This window comes from Panthera leo, chromosome D2, assembly GCF_018350215.1.
Source record: "Panthera leo isolate Ple1 chromosome D2, P.leo_Ple1_pat1.1, whole genome shotgun sequence".
Classification (NCBI taxonomy): domain Eukaryota; kingdom Metazoa; phylum Chordata; class Mammalia; order Carnivora; family Felidae; genus Panthera; species Panthera leo.
The window spans coordinates 33,596,820-33,615,129 of NC_056689.1; the positions used below are offsets into that span (position 1 = coordinate 33,596,820).

Below are 18,310 nucleotides of genomic sequence, written 5' to 3' on the forward strand. Positions count from 1 at the left end.
CTTATTGGACAGCTATTGTAACATTTACTCTTACTCATTACTTTTGAATATATTTGAAATTTTCCCTAACAAAAAGTTATTTTTTATTTTTAAGATAATGTCTGCCTAACTTCAAAATTCTATGAAATTTAGGGGCGCCTGGGTGGCTCAGTCGGTTAAGCATCCGACTTCAGCTCAGGTCACGATCTCACGGTCCGTGAGTTCGAGCCCCGCGTCGGGCTCTGGGCTGATGGCTCAGAGCCTGGAGCCTGCTTCCCATTCTGTGTCTCCCTCTCTCTCTGCCCCTCCCCCGTTCATGCTCTGTCTCTCTCTGTCTCAAAAATAAATAAACGTTAAAAAAAAAATTAAAAAAAAAAATTCTATGAAATTTAGAATAGAGGTCAAGGACAATGTTTATACACAACTCTTTAGGAACTATAATCATGTCAAAATTAATCTGGTCACAAAACACCATATACTATACGATTCCATTATATCATATGTCCAAAATAAGCAAATATATAGCCAAAAACTAGATTAGAGGTTGCCTGAGGCTGGAGGAGAGAGGGGTAGGGGGGATAGGGAGTGACTACTAAGGGGTATAGGGCTTCTTTTTGGGGTGATTAAAACACTTTAAAACTGATTGTGGTGGGGCACTTTTGTGGCTCAGTTGGTTAAGCATCTGGCTCTTGATTTTGGTTCAGGTCATGATCTCATGGTTTGTGAAATTGAGCCCTGTGTCGGGCTCTGCATTGACATCGTGGAGCCTGCTTTGGATTCTCTATCTCCCTTTCCCTCTGCCCCTCCCCTGCTCACATTCTCTCTCTCAAAATAAATAAACTTAAAAAAAAAAAAAACTGATTGTGGTGATAGATGGACATATATATATGTGAATATACTTAAAAAACACTGAATTATACATATTAAGTAGGTGATTTGTATGATATGTAAATTATATATCAATAAGGCTTTTATATTTTTTTAAGTCATAAGTCAGATAGAGAAAAACAAATACTATATGACCTCACTTTGTGGAGTCTAAAAAAAGCTAAATTCATTGAAATATAGAATGGTAGTTAAGGGGCACCTAGGTGGTTTAGTCAGTTGAGCATCCAACTCTTGATCTCAGCTTGGGTCTTGATCTCAGGGTTGTGAGTTTAAGCCCCGTCTGGGGCTCCATGCTGGACTTGAAGCCTACTTAAAAAAACAAAACAAAACAAAAGAATGGTAGTTGACATGGAGTGTGGGGGAAATGGGGAGATGTTGGTCAAAGGATATAATCTAATTAGAAGATGAATAAATTCTGGAGATCTAATGTACAGGATCATGACTATAGTTAACAATATTGTATTATTTACCTGAAAGGTGCTAACAGAATAGATCTTAAATGTTCTTACAAAGAAATTGCAATTATGCGTGGTGACGGTTGGGTTAACCAACCTTACTGTCGTTATCCATTTCACATTATATATGTCAAACCATCACATTGTACACCTTAACCTTACATGTTATTTGTAAATTATATGAATAAAGTGGGGGCGGGGGGAGAGATGCTTTGTAATTTGCTTTAGTAATTTGATGCTTAAAAAATGCTTTACAATAGGGGAGCCTGGGTCACTCAGTCAGTTGAGCATACGACTCTTGGTTTGGCTCAGATCATGATCTCACCATTTGTGAGATCAAGCCCCAAGTGGGGCTCTATGCTGGCAGCCCAGAGCCTGCTTGGGATTTTCTCCGTACTCTTTCTCTGCCCCTCCCCCGCCCTGAATAAATAAATATATTTTTAAAAATCTAAAAAAGAAAAAAATGCTTCACAGTAAGATAAAGAAGTACTCCCCTAAAGATATAGTCTATCATATACAGATCCTAATTGGCACTTTACTTCATTACCTACTTCCTGATTTATTCCACCTGATCCCTTCTTTATGTTAATAAAGGCTAGTCTGGTTTGACAAGGATTTTAAGAACTGACTCATCAGATGGATATTTTAAATTAGTTTTTGTTCACTATTAAGCAAAAAAGTACTGTTTGGTACGTACTCTTTGAAATTGTTTACAGAAGTATAATCTTCCTGAAGGCTAATTTACCAGTCCATATCAAGAGATTTTTAAAAGTATTTAACCTTCAACTAGCTATTATCCTTGTAAAAATTTATTTGGAAGAGCTCATCAGAAATGTGCCCAAATATAAAGATATTCATCATCAGTTTATCTAAAAATTGGAAGAATTCTAAGCAAAGTATATAAAGTATCATAAAATTGTTGAATATATGATACATTCATATGCAGCATATTGTAGTCCTTAAAAGTGTTTCAAAAGAAAAATACTAATGGATATAATGTAAGAATATCATGGGAATAAACTATATACATATATTGTAATAATTTGCTTTTTATAAAAACAAAACAATATAAATACTAAATATAAATATATAGTATATATGCATAAAAAACAAAGCCAGAAGTAAACTCATGAAATTAATAGTGGGATTATCAATGATTTTTGTTAGTTTATATATTTTCAAAACTATCCACAATGAAAAATGTTCCTATTTTGGGTAACATAAGAATTTTTTTTATTTGCGTTTTTTTGGTAATATAATACTTGACAGTTTAATTTTAATTGCAATATATTCTTTTATATGTGTTTATTATTAAAACATTTGACATTTGTATTTTCTTTCTCCCTTAGACAGGAAGCTAATTGAGGAAGACACCAGCTTTTCCTCATTCTTTAGAATCTTCCCATCCTGCCCTGTCCCGTGTACCTAAGGAGAATATTAATAAACATTATTGCAAAGTCTACACTGTGATGCATATCCTAAAAAACATATCTTAATATCAAATCTTATATTTATGTGACACCCTCCCTCCCCAATAGCTTCTGGGAATAGCTTCTAGGTACTCAGTAAATACCTGTATGGCTGTATTTAAACATCAACTGGCAGTATAACCTGTACTGTTATGGAAACTGAGCTAAAGATAAAGTTCTCTGAGTTCAATTTCACAGAATCATACATATCATTTTAAGAGTTGGAGGGCATCTTGGGACACCTGGGCAGCTCAGTCAGTTGAGTGTTGGACTTCAGCTCAGGTCATAATCTTGAGGTTTGTGGGTTCAAGCCTTGCATCAGGCTCTGTGCTGACAGCTCAGAGCCTGGAGCCTGATTTGGATTCTGTGTCTCTCTCTCTCTCTCTCTCTCTCTCTCTCTCTCTCTCTGCCCCTCCCCCACTCATGCTTGCTCTCTCTCTCTCTCTCTCTCTCTCTCTCAAAAATAAATAAACATTTATTAAAAAAAAAAAAAAAAAAGAGGGGTGCCTGGGTGGCTCAGTCAGTTAAGCGGCCGACTTCGGCTCAGGTCATGATCTCACGGTCTGTGAGTTCGAGCCCCGCGTCGGGCTCTGTGCTGACAGCTCAGAGCCTGGAGCCTGTTTCAGATTCTGTGTCTCCCTCTCTCTGACCCTCCCCCGTTCATGCTCTGTCTCTCTCTGTCTCAAAAATAAATAAACGTTAAAAAAAAAAAAAAGAGTTGGAGGGCATCTTTAAAAAGAAAATCATTGAACCAATTCTCTAATTTTGCAGGTAAAAACTCAGTCATGGAATATCAAGTGACTTGTCCAAATTTATACTGACAGTTAATGATGGAACCAGAATAGTTCAGGCTTTGGAGTTCTTAAGTATATCAATCTAAGTTATAAATATTCTTCATGTCTACAATTTCCAGAACAAGTCTGTGAAGTACATTTAAGGTACAGACTTCATTCTTCACACAATATAATCTAATGGATAGCCAATGAATGGGTACCCTACAAGCATACAACCTTGAATATTTTAAAGCTGGTAGTTGCTGAAGGGATCAGGGAAGCTCTTGATATTTCTGATTCAGTATGATCTAGAAATACCACTTTACAGATCTGGCTCAATGTGGACATCCTCATTGCAAGTCGGATCTGGAAGCTAGATCATGGATTAGTTCAGTTCCCTCCTGAGCCATAAAAGGATGACTTTTCTTTTCAGCCTCCCCTACTTCAGGCTGAGTCTCTCTCAAAGACCTATGAACCATTCCTTAGCACAGAATGCCCAGAAAGCACAACAGCCCCGGCATATACTCATTGGTTTCTTCCTTTAGAAGGAGGGAATTGGACCATTAATGATTATTCTCTCCACATTCTCCACTATAGCTAGAAAACGGTCTAGCTCTTGTCCTAAAGTCTTCATAAATAAAGTCAGAAGATCTACCACCTCTTACCTAGGATGTTATTTGGACAGAACACCACCCCTCTTCTGTTCTGCTTTCGGCTTTTATATGTCTCCCACTCCCCCTGCCCATGGTTACATTCTTACCCGTTTGGTTAAATGAATGCCAGGCCACATCTTGCTGCCCCCATCCAGAACAGCCAGCTTGAGAAGCCTGAAGACTGGCTTGGTAGAGAGACTCCAATTCTGAGGTCTCCTGCTCTGTGTCTTGGTTCCAATGTGGATGCAAAAGGATGTGGTTTCTTTCTGGATAGGCTACACAGGTATGGGAATCGTGGGGGGGGGACTTCATTCCTGGCCCAGGGACCCCATGTTTAAGCTGAGAATCACAGAGCCTTGTGACATTCACCCAGGAGTCCAAAGGCAAGGAAGTCCCCAAGTCGACACTGCTGCCCAGTTCCTTAGGCCTAGCGTCTCTAACTTGAGATGGCTTTCCTTGATACATGCTTGGATCTGCCAACCTGGGCTGTCTTCCCCTAGAAGTTTCACTATTAAGCAGCCCAGAGTTCATGGCAAGACAAGGATAATCAGCAGGTTCTTCCCAGGAAGGTAGTCTGTCCCTCCCATCCAAAGAAGGCTGTTGTTTTGCCCAAGGCCAATGGCCTTTCCCTCGACCCTGTGGGAAAGGAAGCTTAGAGTCAGAAGGGGAAGAGTTCTTTCTTAGACTGGTTGGCAAACTTCTATCCTGGGAACCTGTGCCATCCCTTGTGGAGGCACCTTGCATCCTCTGGAATTGCTCTGCTAGAGAACGGACAAGCCCCTTTGTGCTTGGAAACTCTGGCCTATAGGGATCCTCGCTGCCAGCATCCACTTTTGAAGTCAACAAAGTTTTGAGGCTTTTGGCTTGGAGGCATTCGTTAGTCTTCTGCACAGTATCAGGAGAGTGAAGCATAGGTGAGGAAGCAGCAGGCATTACAGTGTGGCAGGCCCTGTACAGGGGAAGGCTGGACTGAGCTGATGAACTTGAAGGACTACAGCCTAGTCTGTGTGCATCTCCTCTCTCAGAGGTGTCTGTTCCAGTTGAGTGTGACCAAGGCATCACCTGGGATGAGACAACAGGGTCCCTCTTTTCTTGGAATGGCTGTTCTTGATCAATACCTCTTCCTTCTTGTGGGAGGAACCTGGTACAGCTGCTGTTGTCACCCTTGTAGCCTTGCAGCTTACTCTCTGGTACATCCAATGGTTCCCAACCATAATGAGCATTCTTCTCAGTCCTCCCTGGTGTTTTAGGTAAGGCCTCCCTGTGGAGCGTAGAGGGGTCAATGCTATCCTCAACTGAAGTCAGAAGGTTCGAGGCAGACCTACTGGGGGAATTGTGCTGTGGGGCAGACAGGGCAGATGACTCTGGGAAGAGTGATGAGTGTGACTCATGGCAGGAAGCAGGTGAGTGGATGAAAGAACTAGCCCCAAACTCTGTATTCGTGCAGGGTTCTAGTTGAGCCTCCCGGCTTAACAATACTTGGAGCGGGATAGGCTGTTCACTGAAATAAATGGAGAGAGCCAGTCATAAGCTGCCTTAAATGACAAGATCACTTACAAAAAGACCTGTTCATCTGATTCCCATTTCTAGCCATTCACAGAGGGAATGGTAAAAATAAATAGAAAGACAAGCATAAGTACAGTCAATGGTTCAGAGGTTCAAAAGAGAAGGCAGGCACATGGTCAGCTCACACCCAAGCAATAGGTAATATTAATTCTCTTTATTAAATACCCTCACCAAAGCTGCACACAGTAATATTAAATGAAGTCCTTGTCAATATTCTTCACCTGTAAAATCCCATTCCAATCATATTCTTCTTGCAAATTAAAAAAACAAAAATTGCTAGTCCCACATGCAGATGACATGAAGGTGAGCAAAGCCTAGAAGTTACTCATACCTAGGGTCCTGAGAGGCAGACCAGCCCAAAGAACCAAAAGCCACATTTACAGAGTACAGGATGATTTTGGTTCTTGGGATTACACAGAATTCAACTACTTCAAGTGTGTTTTCATAATCTGGATTTGGTTGTATTATTCACTGAGATATTTTCCCAAAGTAATACACTGTGACTCTCCAAAGATTTGGGAGTGAGACTAGGAATTAACTGCATTTACTCAGTTTCTTACTAATAGTTTTATATTTCTGACCTAAAAAACTCAGTGTTAGAAGCACTTAAATAAAACCTCAATTACTTACATCAAGTGGCATAAGTTTTCTAGAGAGAGTTTAGTTGCCTAAATTGCTTATATTCAAAACATATCTCTGATCAGATTTGCAGATCATCATTCAACTACTAGAGTACACAGTAGGAGAAAAGAAGAAGGAAGATCTCAGCTTTTAGCATTAAATTTGAAAGAATACACTCTCAACTTCTGTGGGTAGAACCACCCAGTCACCCTTACAACATTATGAAGACTACGTCCTTCTACTTCCATAGGGGACCTAATGGAGTGAAACAGACCTGGACTTGAAGTCCACCCCTCTACCACTTACTAGCTGAGTAACCATGGGTACCTTATGTATTTTATCCTCCCTGAGCTTGAGTTTCCTTATCTATAAAATATCACTAAATAATAGACTAATAGTCCCTATCTCCTAAGGTTATTGTGAGAATTAAAGTGTTTAGCTTAGTACCTGGACATAGGCAAATGTTCAGAAAATGTTAGCTGCTTTTATAATATTTATATTCTGAAAACTACTCAGGCTTATTAAAAGCCAAAATTAATTTTAACTTAAACCTACATATTGTAAGTAAGAGCCAAATTCAAAGCTAAAGTGTGAAAGCTATACCAGTGGCCCTGGGGAAGTGCTGCCCATAGGAAAGCAAAACAAGGGGAATCTTTGTGTCTCTTCTCTATGGTTCAATTAGAGCAAAGAACACTGCTTTCTCTGCTTCCATGAGGGACAGAAAGCACTGAAATCTCAAAACAAATCACATGGTTTTTACTGCAACATGGAACAGTTCAGATTGCCATGTCTGAGAACATAATATGTACATATTTAATAATCACGTTATTACACCAGTCCAAGGACAAAGTCACCCACAGGAAATATGGACAAATGGTCTATTTATTATGCTATACTTTCTGTATCTTTCTAGGAGCTATTAAGAAAACGACTGGCAGTGGGATGAGTTTTCTGTGTGTCTAATCTGAGAAGAAAATATTTTCAGAGGACTCTTCTCTCTCCTCTGTAGTCACCAAGACTAGGAGAGTTCTGACTATGGAGCACCCATGGTCATGTCCTCCCTTGGTGTCCATAAACTACAGTGGATCCCAGGCACTACCTTGTTGGCTGAGGGAGGGCCGCCCCCTGTGAAGGGGGGCAGGCTGAGAGCTGCGACGGCTGCGGCGATGATGATTGCTGCTGCTGCATGCGATCCTGCAGGCTCCGTGCTTTTCGAATACTGATTTGCAACTTCTTATCGACTAGGGCTCTGCTGTGCGTGCTAGAGCTGGCACCATGCAGGGCAAGTCTTAGTTTAGCTAAAATGCAAAAGAAAATATAGCAGAAACAGAACACAAAATACAAACAAAAATAAAAATAAAATTGAACCAAAAATGAGCAAAGATATGCAGTAAAACTCAAAATGTGCAGCAGGAATGCAAGGCATGGACCATGCACATACTGTCCAGGGTACAGAGCTGGCTCTGGCTATAAGGAACATTCATGGAAGCCATGGAGGCTAAACAGATTAATCCAAATTTAAAAAAAACAAACAAATAAAAAGCTAAACTAAAATGAGTTAAGAAGATAAACTGGTGCTTCCATCTTAGAGACTGCCACTCTCATCCTTTGCAACTGACCTGTCCGACTCTGGTCTCCACACTTTGCTCCCAACTTCCCCTTCCCGACAGTCAACAGCAGAAATAAGATCCAAATCTGCATCTGTCTTTACAGAACACAGCTTCTTGTGGGTCACATTTAAGAACCAGATATAAATGCTAAGCCTTAGTCCTTCACTGTAACCTTATGGTGCAGCATACCAGGAAAGCAAGGGAAGAACATGAATCATATATGCAGTGCAAAGTCACAGGCCTGGGAAATCACAGCCAATATATTCATTTCTTCTTGCCATAAGCTCCACCTAACTAGTCAGTGACTAGAGAAAGAACAGACTGACCTCAAATCTGACGTCTAACTTGGGATAAGAAGGTAGGCATGGCTGGATAGTTCATCTACAGACTCCTGATGAGGTCATTCCAGTAAATATCCATAGGCCACATGACAGCACAGGGCACACTTAAAAATCTGAAGGGCAACGATAGCTAAAGGGTCTCAGTTTGGGAGACTGACAGTGAGGAGACATAAAAGCTGTTTTCATCCCAACTGAGCGATGACACTAATAATACCTATCTCAAAGTTAGTCAAAATTGCCATAGCTGTAGCAGTTAGAGTTACTTACAGATAGCTTCGTTACAGAGAGCCAAAGCTGCAGCACAGTCTCCCTTCTGTTCCAGATGCAGCGACTCTTCAAACACTGAATCTGCCTCTCGCAAGGACCTCTCAAAGCCGTCACTCCTCCCTGAAAGGGCCAGTACTTTTCATTTTCATTACAATTTGTTCCACCTTTTTCTATGTAGTATTGTTTCCCTTAAGGGCACATAGATCCTTGCGGCTGAGCCTTTGATCTACCCTTATTCTAACTCTCCATTGCTATGAAGAAGTCTCTGAAACACATAGGACATCCATTTTTGCCTTAACCAACACATTGCCAAGGCCATGAAAAAGGAGTATGTCATTGTCCACCACATATTCCAACTCCAAGAGCTCTTAAGGGGGTCCCTCCAGAAAAGAACACAGTATTGTCTACAGCAAAAGGGTGGATTCTTATGCCTGGAACTGACCTGTTTCCACAGTGCAACAAGATACATCTTGCCAACCAGTGTCAGAATGCCCCAGATCTCTACAGAGACCTCTACTGCTGTGTTAAGGCAAAAGTGGCTTCACTACTCTGTGGAAAGCCATCTGTAAAATTTCCTTCCTACATCAATTCACAGTCCTCTCTGTACCACCCTCAACTGGAAAATTAGTACACCTCTTGGGCACAGGTGCTTTACAGTTCCTAACCTCAATATATCCACCAGGGCAGTTGAACAGCCTTTGTTGTTGGTTTGCAACCACATTCCTTTCATCAGCACTCCTAAGTATTTTCTTTTATCATGCTCTTGCTTGCCAAACCTACTGCAAAAGTCACTTTCCCATAGAGGGAGCATGAAATATTCCTTCCTCCCCTGAAAGCAAATGTGTACCAAAGCGGGTGCAAAAGAGTTCAAGTACAGTGCCAGATGAAAAAGCAAGTACTGCAAGGTCAACTTTTGTAAAAGAACGCTCAAGTTTATGTGTCCCCTTGGCTCTTACTCACTCATAAACTGGTAGTAAGCTGTATTGTAAATTCACTCACAATGGTGAATTTTGGTGAGTTTTCACATGCTCACAAGAAAAAAAATATCAAAATGTCAGTCACTTCTCCCATAATCTCCCCATCTTCCACTTACCTCCAGCTTGACATGGTAAGAAAGGCTCTTCCATACCCCTAACATTAATTTCCTAATTCACTGTGGCCTTTGGAGAGCAATGGGAGGGCAGTGAAGTAGTAAGTTGGTTCTGAAGAACTTGGCATTCAGGTTCTATCCCACATCAAGAGATCTGATACCTACCCTCCAGGCCTAAGGTCTTCTCATATTTGACAATTGGATCTATATAATCTTTATAATGAGAGATGGTAGTGAGAGCCATCAAAACAAAAAAGTTTCTCTATAGATATACAGGCACACTACAATTGATCACTGTACTAGATTTTAATTCTAATCCTCTAGAATCTTAGCACTCCATTCCTTGCTCTTCCAGGAGATTCTGAATCAAAGTGTATGAAGAATTAACAATGAAATGTGGCCAGGATTCCCTCTCAACTTTCATGTACTGCCCAACTAACAAAGGAAGGAAAAAAGGTAAGGGAAGGAGATGAGTATAGAAGCATAATAACCCCAAGACCCCAGTGTAATATAGCTTGAGGACAAAAAGGGAGAGAAGACTATCCAAATGTAGGGACAGCTAAGGAACTAGGAATTTAAAACTAATTTGGAAACAGATACAATGCCTTGGGAAATATAAGGCAACAATTACCTCAAATCAAAAGACAATAGGATTAGAGGAGAAAAATGGCCCCAAATAGACCCCCAAATTAGCCCAGTGGGAAGTGGGAAGTGGTCAACAAGAAAGCAGCCACCCAAAATAGCACAGACTCCTATTCTTTGCACTATTTTAGCATAATGTTACATCTGGGGATTCTGAATAATAAGAATAATAAATTCATTTTATAGAAAGATACAAGTTCCAGGAGCCTATTTAAGGTATAAGTCCTACTTTTCCTATTTTAAACTCTTATTTTGAAGACTAATCTCTTTTGGTACAAAAGGACATCCTAAAGCAGTGAAAGGAAAAAAAAGTAACTAGTGTGGGGCAGTTGGAGAAGCATCATAAAGTCCACAAAAATTGCATGAGATTGGGAAATGAATCATCAGAGGATCAAAAGGCAATCAAGCTCTGTGTTATTAGAACCTTTTTGGTAGACCCACTTGAAGCTCCAGGTGGGAAATTTCAAGAGTGTATTTCCGCTGAGCAAGTAGAATTTCCCTTATCAGTGTGGCTTACTCACTGCCCTGTTCTGCTATTCCTGAATTGTGATTAGCTTTATTTACACCTTCTACAGTAGAGATGTTCATGGGAAATATTTTTATGAATAATACTATCTCTCATCTATAGACTTTTAATAGATGAGCCCCAAATCAGTGCCTGTCTTCCAATCAACAGGCTTGTCACCTCCTACTTCAGCTAGTTCTCACTAAAATGAGTGAATTATGATAAAATACAACTTAGCTAAACAGAAGACAGGAATTTATAAGCCTGAATATTTTTTTCTTTCCTCTCTTCTCTGTCCCCATCACCCATAACCTAAAGTTCAGAACAATTACCCTGATTCTGCAGTTCATCCAAGTCCATGAAGCGACTGGGATGAGGGTTAAATCCTTTAGCTGCCTCTAATTCCTTTTCCCGTTTCCTGCGAAGTTCCTGTTCCTGGGCCCTCCTGGCCACTTCCTCCTGCAATTCATCCAGCTCGCTTTTGGAAGAGAGCTCCCCACCTGGAATACAAGCAAGGGAGAAGAGAAATTGCCACATTTCCATAATTAATATGAAGCACCTGCTGCATTTATGGCCACTGCATTGCCTTTCCTTTAGAAGTCTTTATTCATTTTGGAATTCATGTTTTGGATAGTGATTTCCATATCAGATTCAGGGTGAGACCTGGGCTATGAATTATAATGATAATGATGATAATGATAAAATATTTATTGAGTGGCTTTATAACAACAATAACAATATAACATTTGTTGAGCATTTACTATATGATGAGCACAGTTTTAAGCAGTTTTACATTCATTATTTAATTATCATGACAACCTATGAAGTAGATACTATTATTGCCTACATTTTAGGAAAGAAGAAACAGACACACAAAGAATAAATAATTTGCCATGACAACGATAATAAATGATGGAGCTGAATAAAGTCAAATAGGTTGGGGCACCTGGGTGGCTCAGTCGGTTAAGCGTCCGACTTCAGCTCAGGTCATTATCTCGCAGTTTGTGGGTTCGAGCCCCGCATCAGGCTCTGTGCTGACAGCTCAGAGCCTGGAGCCTGTTTCATATTCTGTGTCTCCCTCTCTCTCTCTGACCCACCCCTGTTCATGCTCTGTCTCTGTCTGTCTCAAAAATCAATTAAAAAAATAAATAAAATAAATAAATAAATAAAGTCAAATAGGTTAAATTCATAATCCATGCTCTTAACTATTAGAGAGCATTCTCAACCATGTGCTGCCACTGATTCATTGGGAAACTTCAAGCAAGTCAACTTCTCACCCTTAATTTCTACTATCTCTTTTAAAGAGTTTATAAAATATCCAGTATAAATTCAATTTTATAAATGTTCATAGATGGAACCAAATAGATCCCAAAGGACATCCACGATATATTAAGTGAAAATTCAAGTGACAGAATAATATATATGACTTCATTTTATTTTTTTTAACGGTAGTAATAAACTTATCCATATACTTACATAGGCATACAAAAAATGTAGAAAAACATATACCATGATGGAAACACCGGTTCCTTCAATTTGAAGAGGGAGAGGGCAGGTTACTAAATTGTTGGACTTATTTTTACTTCCGTAACTTTTTAAAAGAGTGATCAAAGTTACCAGGCAAAAATTTTTTTTCTGTGCCAAAATAAAATGATAGGATCATTGTGAGCCACAAGTATTCATGCCTTTGTATACTAAGGGTCTCCTATACAAAGAGGACAGTATGGTGTGTGAGGAATTTGTTGTAACTCCTTGCAAAATATCTTTTACCAGTGGAGGAATAATATTGGTGGATTCTATCCGAAGTAGTCCAGAATTAGGGCTATTAGAGATGTCATGAGACTCGGTCTTTAGTGACCTGAAAAGGTACTGGCTATCTAAAGAAAAGAGAAGGGGGAATAGGCTCATGCATGACCACAAGCTTCTCAAAGCAATGTTAGTCAACGTGAAATAAATTAAAATGTAGTAAGTAAAGCAAATGTATAATTTCATTAAGAAGCATGAATTTCTTCCATGGGTTTCAAATTACAACCTACTCCAGCCCAGGATTTCAGAGATACCTGCTTCTATTGGCATTGTTCTGCTCTGCCAGATGTTAGCAACCTACTGGCACTCACACCTAAAAGAATTCATGCCTTGTCATTACTGCTGCATACTTCCCTTCCAGCCACCTCTAAGAACTTTTGGTGGCTATCAAGAGAATTGGCAGTCATACCATTAAGACTGGTCTTACCTCTACAGGCTGGTACACAGTATTCTACCCACTTCTTCCTAGTAAGCTGACCACAGAACTACATCCAGAAGCTCATTAAATCAGACCATAGTTAAGGTTTCTGCCCACATACTCTACTCCCAATTGATCTAACAAACCAAAAAAAAGGAGGGGGGGGGGAGGGGATGAAGGTTGATCTATAAGTTAGACAAGTAGCTCCCAGAACTCCCTAGTTAGACACTCACCACCTTCCCTTAGCCATTGCAAAAAGTCTCTATCTGGGGAGATTGCCTATGTATCACCTCAAATTTCAGCTTTAAGTAAAGGATTTATTTTAAACCATTTAGACTGGGTCTCTACTTAAGTGGAATATGTACTGTAAGTATATATGTGTATTGTGAGAGGAATGTAAAAGGGAACTAAAACCTCTAACTACCTCAAATCTCTACCCTCAGTGTCTCACACCTGAAATTCTAGTATTCTTTTACTTTAGGCTTTGACTTTAATTTTAAAATGCTAGTTTCTCTTAGAAAAAGCATGCTTTAAACTATTTCCAGTCATTTACATTTAGTATGAAGGAGTCAGATCATTCCTTGAGAGCTCATTTTAAGAAGGAGTATGAGGGGGCGCCTGGGTGGCTCAGTCGGTTAAGCGTCCGGCTTCGGCTCAGGTCATGATCTCACGGTTCATGGGTTCGAGCCCCGCGTCGGGCTCTGTGCTGACAGCTCAGAGCCTGGAGCCTGTTTCAGATTCTGTGTCTCCTTCTCTCTGTGACCCTCCCCCGTTCATGCTCTGTCTCTCTCTGTCTCAAAAATAAATAAACATTAAAAAAAAACTTTAAAAAAAAAAAAAAAAAAAAAAAAAAAGAAGGAGTATGAGGACGCAAGACACACTCAAGAAGGGAAAATAGGGATACTGGACAGGATACAGAGGCAGGGATAAGGATAGGTTTAGGTTTACTTATTCCCCAGTTTTGCCTATAGCCTTCACATCCCCCTTTGTCATCTCAATTCATAGAACTAAACACTAAGAAATCCATTCCCATGAGGCTTCCTCTACACCAAAGGCAAAAACTGGCGAACTTATTCCTGTGAGGAATGCAGGTGCTACTGACACAGTTCACCATATTTCTGTTCCTTCTTGTTCCAACAAGGGCTCTTGCCAAGGTCGAAAGAACAATCAGGAAAGCCATGATGGAGAACAAAAAGTAGATAAATCCAAAGATGGGACAGCTCAAATGCCTCCGTATTTACATAGTGATGGAAAACTTAAAGTACAACCATCCTCCAATTTCAAATGTGCTCAGGTAAGGATATTTCCCAAATAGATTTGGCAGTCAAATCCAGTCCTCCAAGTCCAGTGTCTTTCTGCTTACCCGAGAGGTGCTGATTTTTTGCCCAGCTACTCCTGGATGCTGTGGAGTCTGCCTCCAGTATGCTACTGCTGTGAGACTTTGGGATGTGACGCCAGGAAGGTGCCAACCCAGCTGATCTCTTAGCACTTGGATCCCTTCAAAAGACAAACCAGAGTCTAGTGAAAACATCAGAAGGGTGTTAACTTGCAACATTCCTAGGACTAAATTCCCTCAAAAACCAATAAAACATCAAACTAATATAAAATTGAAGTATCTGCTAAACTACCTCTGAAAGTAGTTCCCCCATCTTATCTCATCTCATTCACATTTTGTGCATCTAGCACAGTGTCTGGCAAAAAAAACCATATTCAATGAATCAATAAATATAAGCTCTCACATGGGTTGCCTTCCTCTTTCTTACACCTTTGTGGCCATCTTCTCATGTGTAAAACTCAACAGGGTCCTATGTCAAGGGATGAGCAATGGGAAAATATGAGGGTGTGATTATCACCTTTGTAGAAGACAAAATCACTCTTTTCAAAGCAGCAACACTGTTAGGAAACTTGCCTCTGTGGCAACTTAGTAGAAACAATGTATGAAGATCTAAAATTTATGGGGCTCCTGGGTGTCTCATTCTGTTGAGCATCCAACTCTTGATTTCTGCTCCGGTCACAATCCCAGGGTCATGGGATTGAGTACGCTATCAGGCTTCGTGCTGAGCGTGGAGCCTGCTTAAGATACTCTCTCTTTATCTCTTTCTCTCTCTCTCTCCCTCCCTCCTTCCTCTCTCCCTTTGCCTCTCTCCCCTCCTCGTACTCTGTCTCAAAACATAAAATAAAATAAAATTTACAAAGCAAACTGGGCCCTATGGACAAGGCACAATGAGCACTATTAAACCATCAATGTTATCTTAGAGAATTATGAATATCATTGGCTTCATAAAACACAGAATCCCTGTAACCCTCAAAAAAAATAACCTACCCTAAATGAAAGGCAAGAATAGATAACAATTGTATTTACTCTCTGATGATAGGACTACATGTTTTGATTCACTAATTCTTCCATTTTAAGTTATTTACTAAACTATTTTACATGTAATAAAGTTCTCTTTCTCAAATGCCTTTGCTCCTTCTCCCAGCAGAGGGTGCTGTTGCTATAGAAAGTTGACAGAGCACCCCTATGTTTATTGCAGCATTATTTACAACAGCCAAGATAGGAAAGCAATGAATGAATAAAGAAGATGATATATATACATATATATATATAATGGAATATTACTCAGCCATAAAAAAGAATAAAATTTTGCCATTTGTGACAACATGGATGGACCCAGAGGGTATTATTATGCTAAATGAAATAAGTTAGATAAAAACAAATATAATTTCACTTACATGTGGAATCTAAAATATAAAACAAATGAACAAATAAACAAAAACAGAAACAAAAATCACAAATACAAAGAACAAACTGGTAGTTGCCAGAGGAAAGGGGGCTGGGGGAAGGGTGAAATAACCGAGGGGGGTTAAGAAGTATAAATTCCCAGGGGCGCCTGGGTGGCTCAGTCGGTTAAGCGTCTGACTTCAGCTCAGGTCACGATCTCGCGGTCCGTGAGTTCGAGCCCCGCGTCGGGCTCTGGGCTGATGGCTCAGAGCCTGGAGCCTGCTTCCGATTCTGTGTCTCCCTCTCTCTCTGCCCCTCCCCCGTTCATGCTCTGTCTCTCTCTGTCTCAAAAATAAATAAACGTTAAAAAAAAATTAAAAAAAAAAAAGAAGTATAAATTCCCAGTTTAAAATAAATAAGTCACAGAGATAAAAAGTAAAGCATAGAGAATACAGTCAATAATATTGTAATAATATTCTATGGTGACAGATGGTAACTACATTTATTGTGGTGAGCATAGTGTAATATACAGAACTGTCCAATCACTATGTTGTATACCTGAAACTAATATAACATGGTACACCAACTTTATTTCAATTTTGTTTTATTTTTTTTAGGTTTTTAGTGTGGTTTTTTTTTAAATTGTGTTTAAATCCAAATTAGTTAATATATAGTGTGATTATGGTTTCAGGAGTAGAATTTAGTGATTCATCACTTACATATAACACCCAGTGCTCATCCCAACAAGTGCCCTTCCTTAATTAATGCCCTTCACCCATTTAACCCATCCCCCCCATTTCAATTTAAAAAAAAAGAAAGAAAGTTGATAAAGCACAATACTTTGCCTGCAAGATGGTAATAAAGTCCTTTTCTCCATTTATCTGACTTGAAAAGCCTCTTGGTGACTCACATTGCTGCAAGGGACAATGAGGCAATTCAAAGGCCAAACAATACCTGCAGACACTGGAGCTTTCAGGCAGGGCTGCATCCAGGCTGATGGGGCTGCTGCTGTTCCTCTCACTGCTCTCATAGCCAGATTCCATTCGCTGTATTAGGCGAGGGTGCTGTTCTAAAAGGTGAGAGCCTGGCCGTGCTGGGCCCCAGGGCTTGTACTGGGGGCTTGGTCCACCAGTTTTAATGTCGTAAGCAGGTGGCTTGCTTAGTTCATCTGGCATAAATTCTTTAGCTATCCCGATCAAAGGACAAGTATGGAAAAGGAGGTAGATTTAGCATCTGCCTCAAATTAAACATAACCAACCCTCCCTCCAGCTACTCATTCACTGAACTCCTATCTCCAAAAGGCTCAACATCAGCATATAAAAATGCACATTACTGACTCTACCAGAAAATCCAGGTTTTTTAAATACATAAGTCAACTTTATTCAAAAGCCCAATTCTTCTCTATCTCCTCACCTGAATCCTCAGAAAAGGGGCTAAGCTGGGTATAGCCACAGTGCTTCCTTTTGTCCTTACTAAAGATACTGTCAATATTCAGAGACTCCCGTTTGGGTCTCCACGTTGGACGATACTTGCTAGAAGAACTGGATTTTGACTCACTGCTGGTACTCTCTACTTCCCAGTCACGAGAATGTAAAGGCAGATTTCTAGGAGGCTTTTTGTCAGTCTGGTCTCCTCCCTTCCCCACGCAGGGAGATCCTAGGTTGGTCTGAGAAGCTAGTGATGGTCTGTTGTGAATCATATTGCTGACTGTCTCTTTAAAATCCCTTAGTCTATTGGTGCTGCTAGATGGTTTAGAGGCATTCCTAGGAGCCTGCTTCTCTTTCAGTGTTTCTCCTAAAAACACAAAGAATGAAACAAATATAAATGTTTAAAGTGATCACAGATACCTAGACCACAAAGTGTAAAAGCAAGGAAAGCCCTTTGAGCAGAACAGAAAAGCCAGTATGGACTATGACAAAGGCTGCCAGAGTGAATGAAAAAAGACAAAGAGTGCAGAGCGGCTTGCCTTCACTGTGGTACCCTGAGGCCTGTGGCTCATCGCCTTTCCTCCTAACCCGGCCAGAGTTCCTCTTGCGTTCTATCAGTGACCCTTTCTTAGATGTGAGTTTCTGATTACATTCACTATCAGTCAGGTGTCCTGAAAGAACAAGGAAATGGGGGTAAGCTGGTATCTGAAACTTACCTCCATCCTCTTGAGAACCTAGCTTCCCTTTGGGATTCACAGCAGTGCCACAAATTTGGTATACCCATGAATCAGAAGCTGTAGGGGCTAAGGCTATCTGATTTAAGTGTAGCAGGAATCTCTCAATAGATAAATGCGGAGAAGCTCAAGTATTTAATGGGAGCTTCCAAATTTATAATGTCTCCTGAACAATTACCAGTCTTGATCCTGCCCGTAGTCTCTCCCAGTGACCCAGAAGGACACATTACTTGCTAATTTTCAAAACGTGACAGTTTTAAAGATTGCATAAAAATGTCATGTACCAATATGTTTTCATTCTCATAAATAGAAGATAGAGCTTTCCTTTTATTTAGCAACACATC

General features: G+C 40.1%; 1 protein-coding gene across 17 annotated transcripts in view; it reads right to left on the reverse strand.

The window, feature by feature from the left end:
• USP54 (ubiquitin specific peptidase 54) overlaps positions 1-18,310 on the reverse strand; it is a 133,897-nt gene that overhangs the window by 11,205 nt on the left and 104,382 nt on the right. For 10 of the 17 annotated variants that reach the window (XM_042907951.1, XM_042907953.1, XM_042907958.1 and 7 more), the window contains 8 exons: positions 17,772-17,903; positions 17,219-17,599; positions 16,760-16,991; positions 14,447-14,580; positions 11,192-11,359; positions 8,623-8,757; positions 7,504-7,702; positions 4,325-5,718 (listed from right to left, as the gene is read on the reverse strand). In XM_042907951.1, coding sequence (XP_042763885.1) covers positions 4,325-5,718; positions 7,504-7,702; positions 8,623-8,757; positions 11,192-11,359; positions 14,447-14,580; positions 16,760-16,991; positions 17,219-17,599; positions 17,772-17,903 — 2,775 coding nt within the window. Of the gene's footprint in view, positions 1-2,567; positions 2,748-4,324; positions 5,719-7,503; positions 7,703-8,622; positions 8,758-11,191; positions 11,360-14,446; positions 14,581-16,759; positions 16,992-17,218; positions 17,600-17,771; positions 17,904-18,310 lie in introns of those variants that run through there. The other 7 variants (XM_042907961.1, XM_042907959.1, XM_042907957.1 and 4 more) reach the window with 3 other exon arrangements.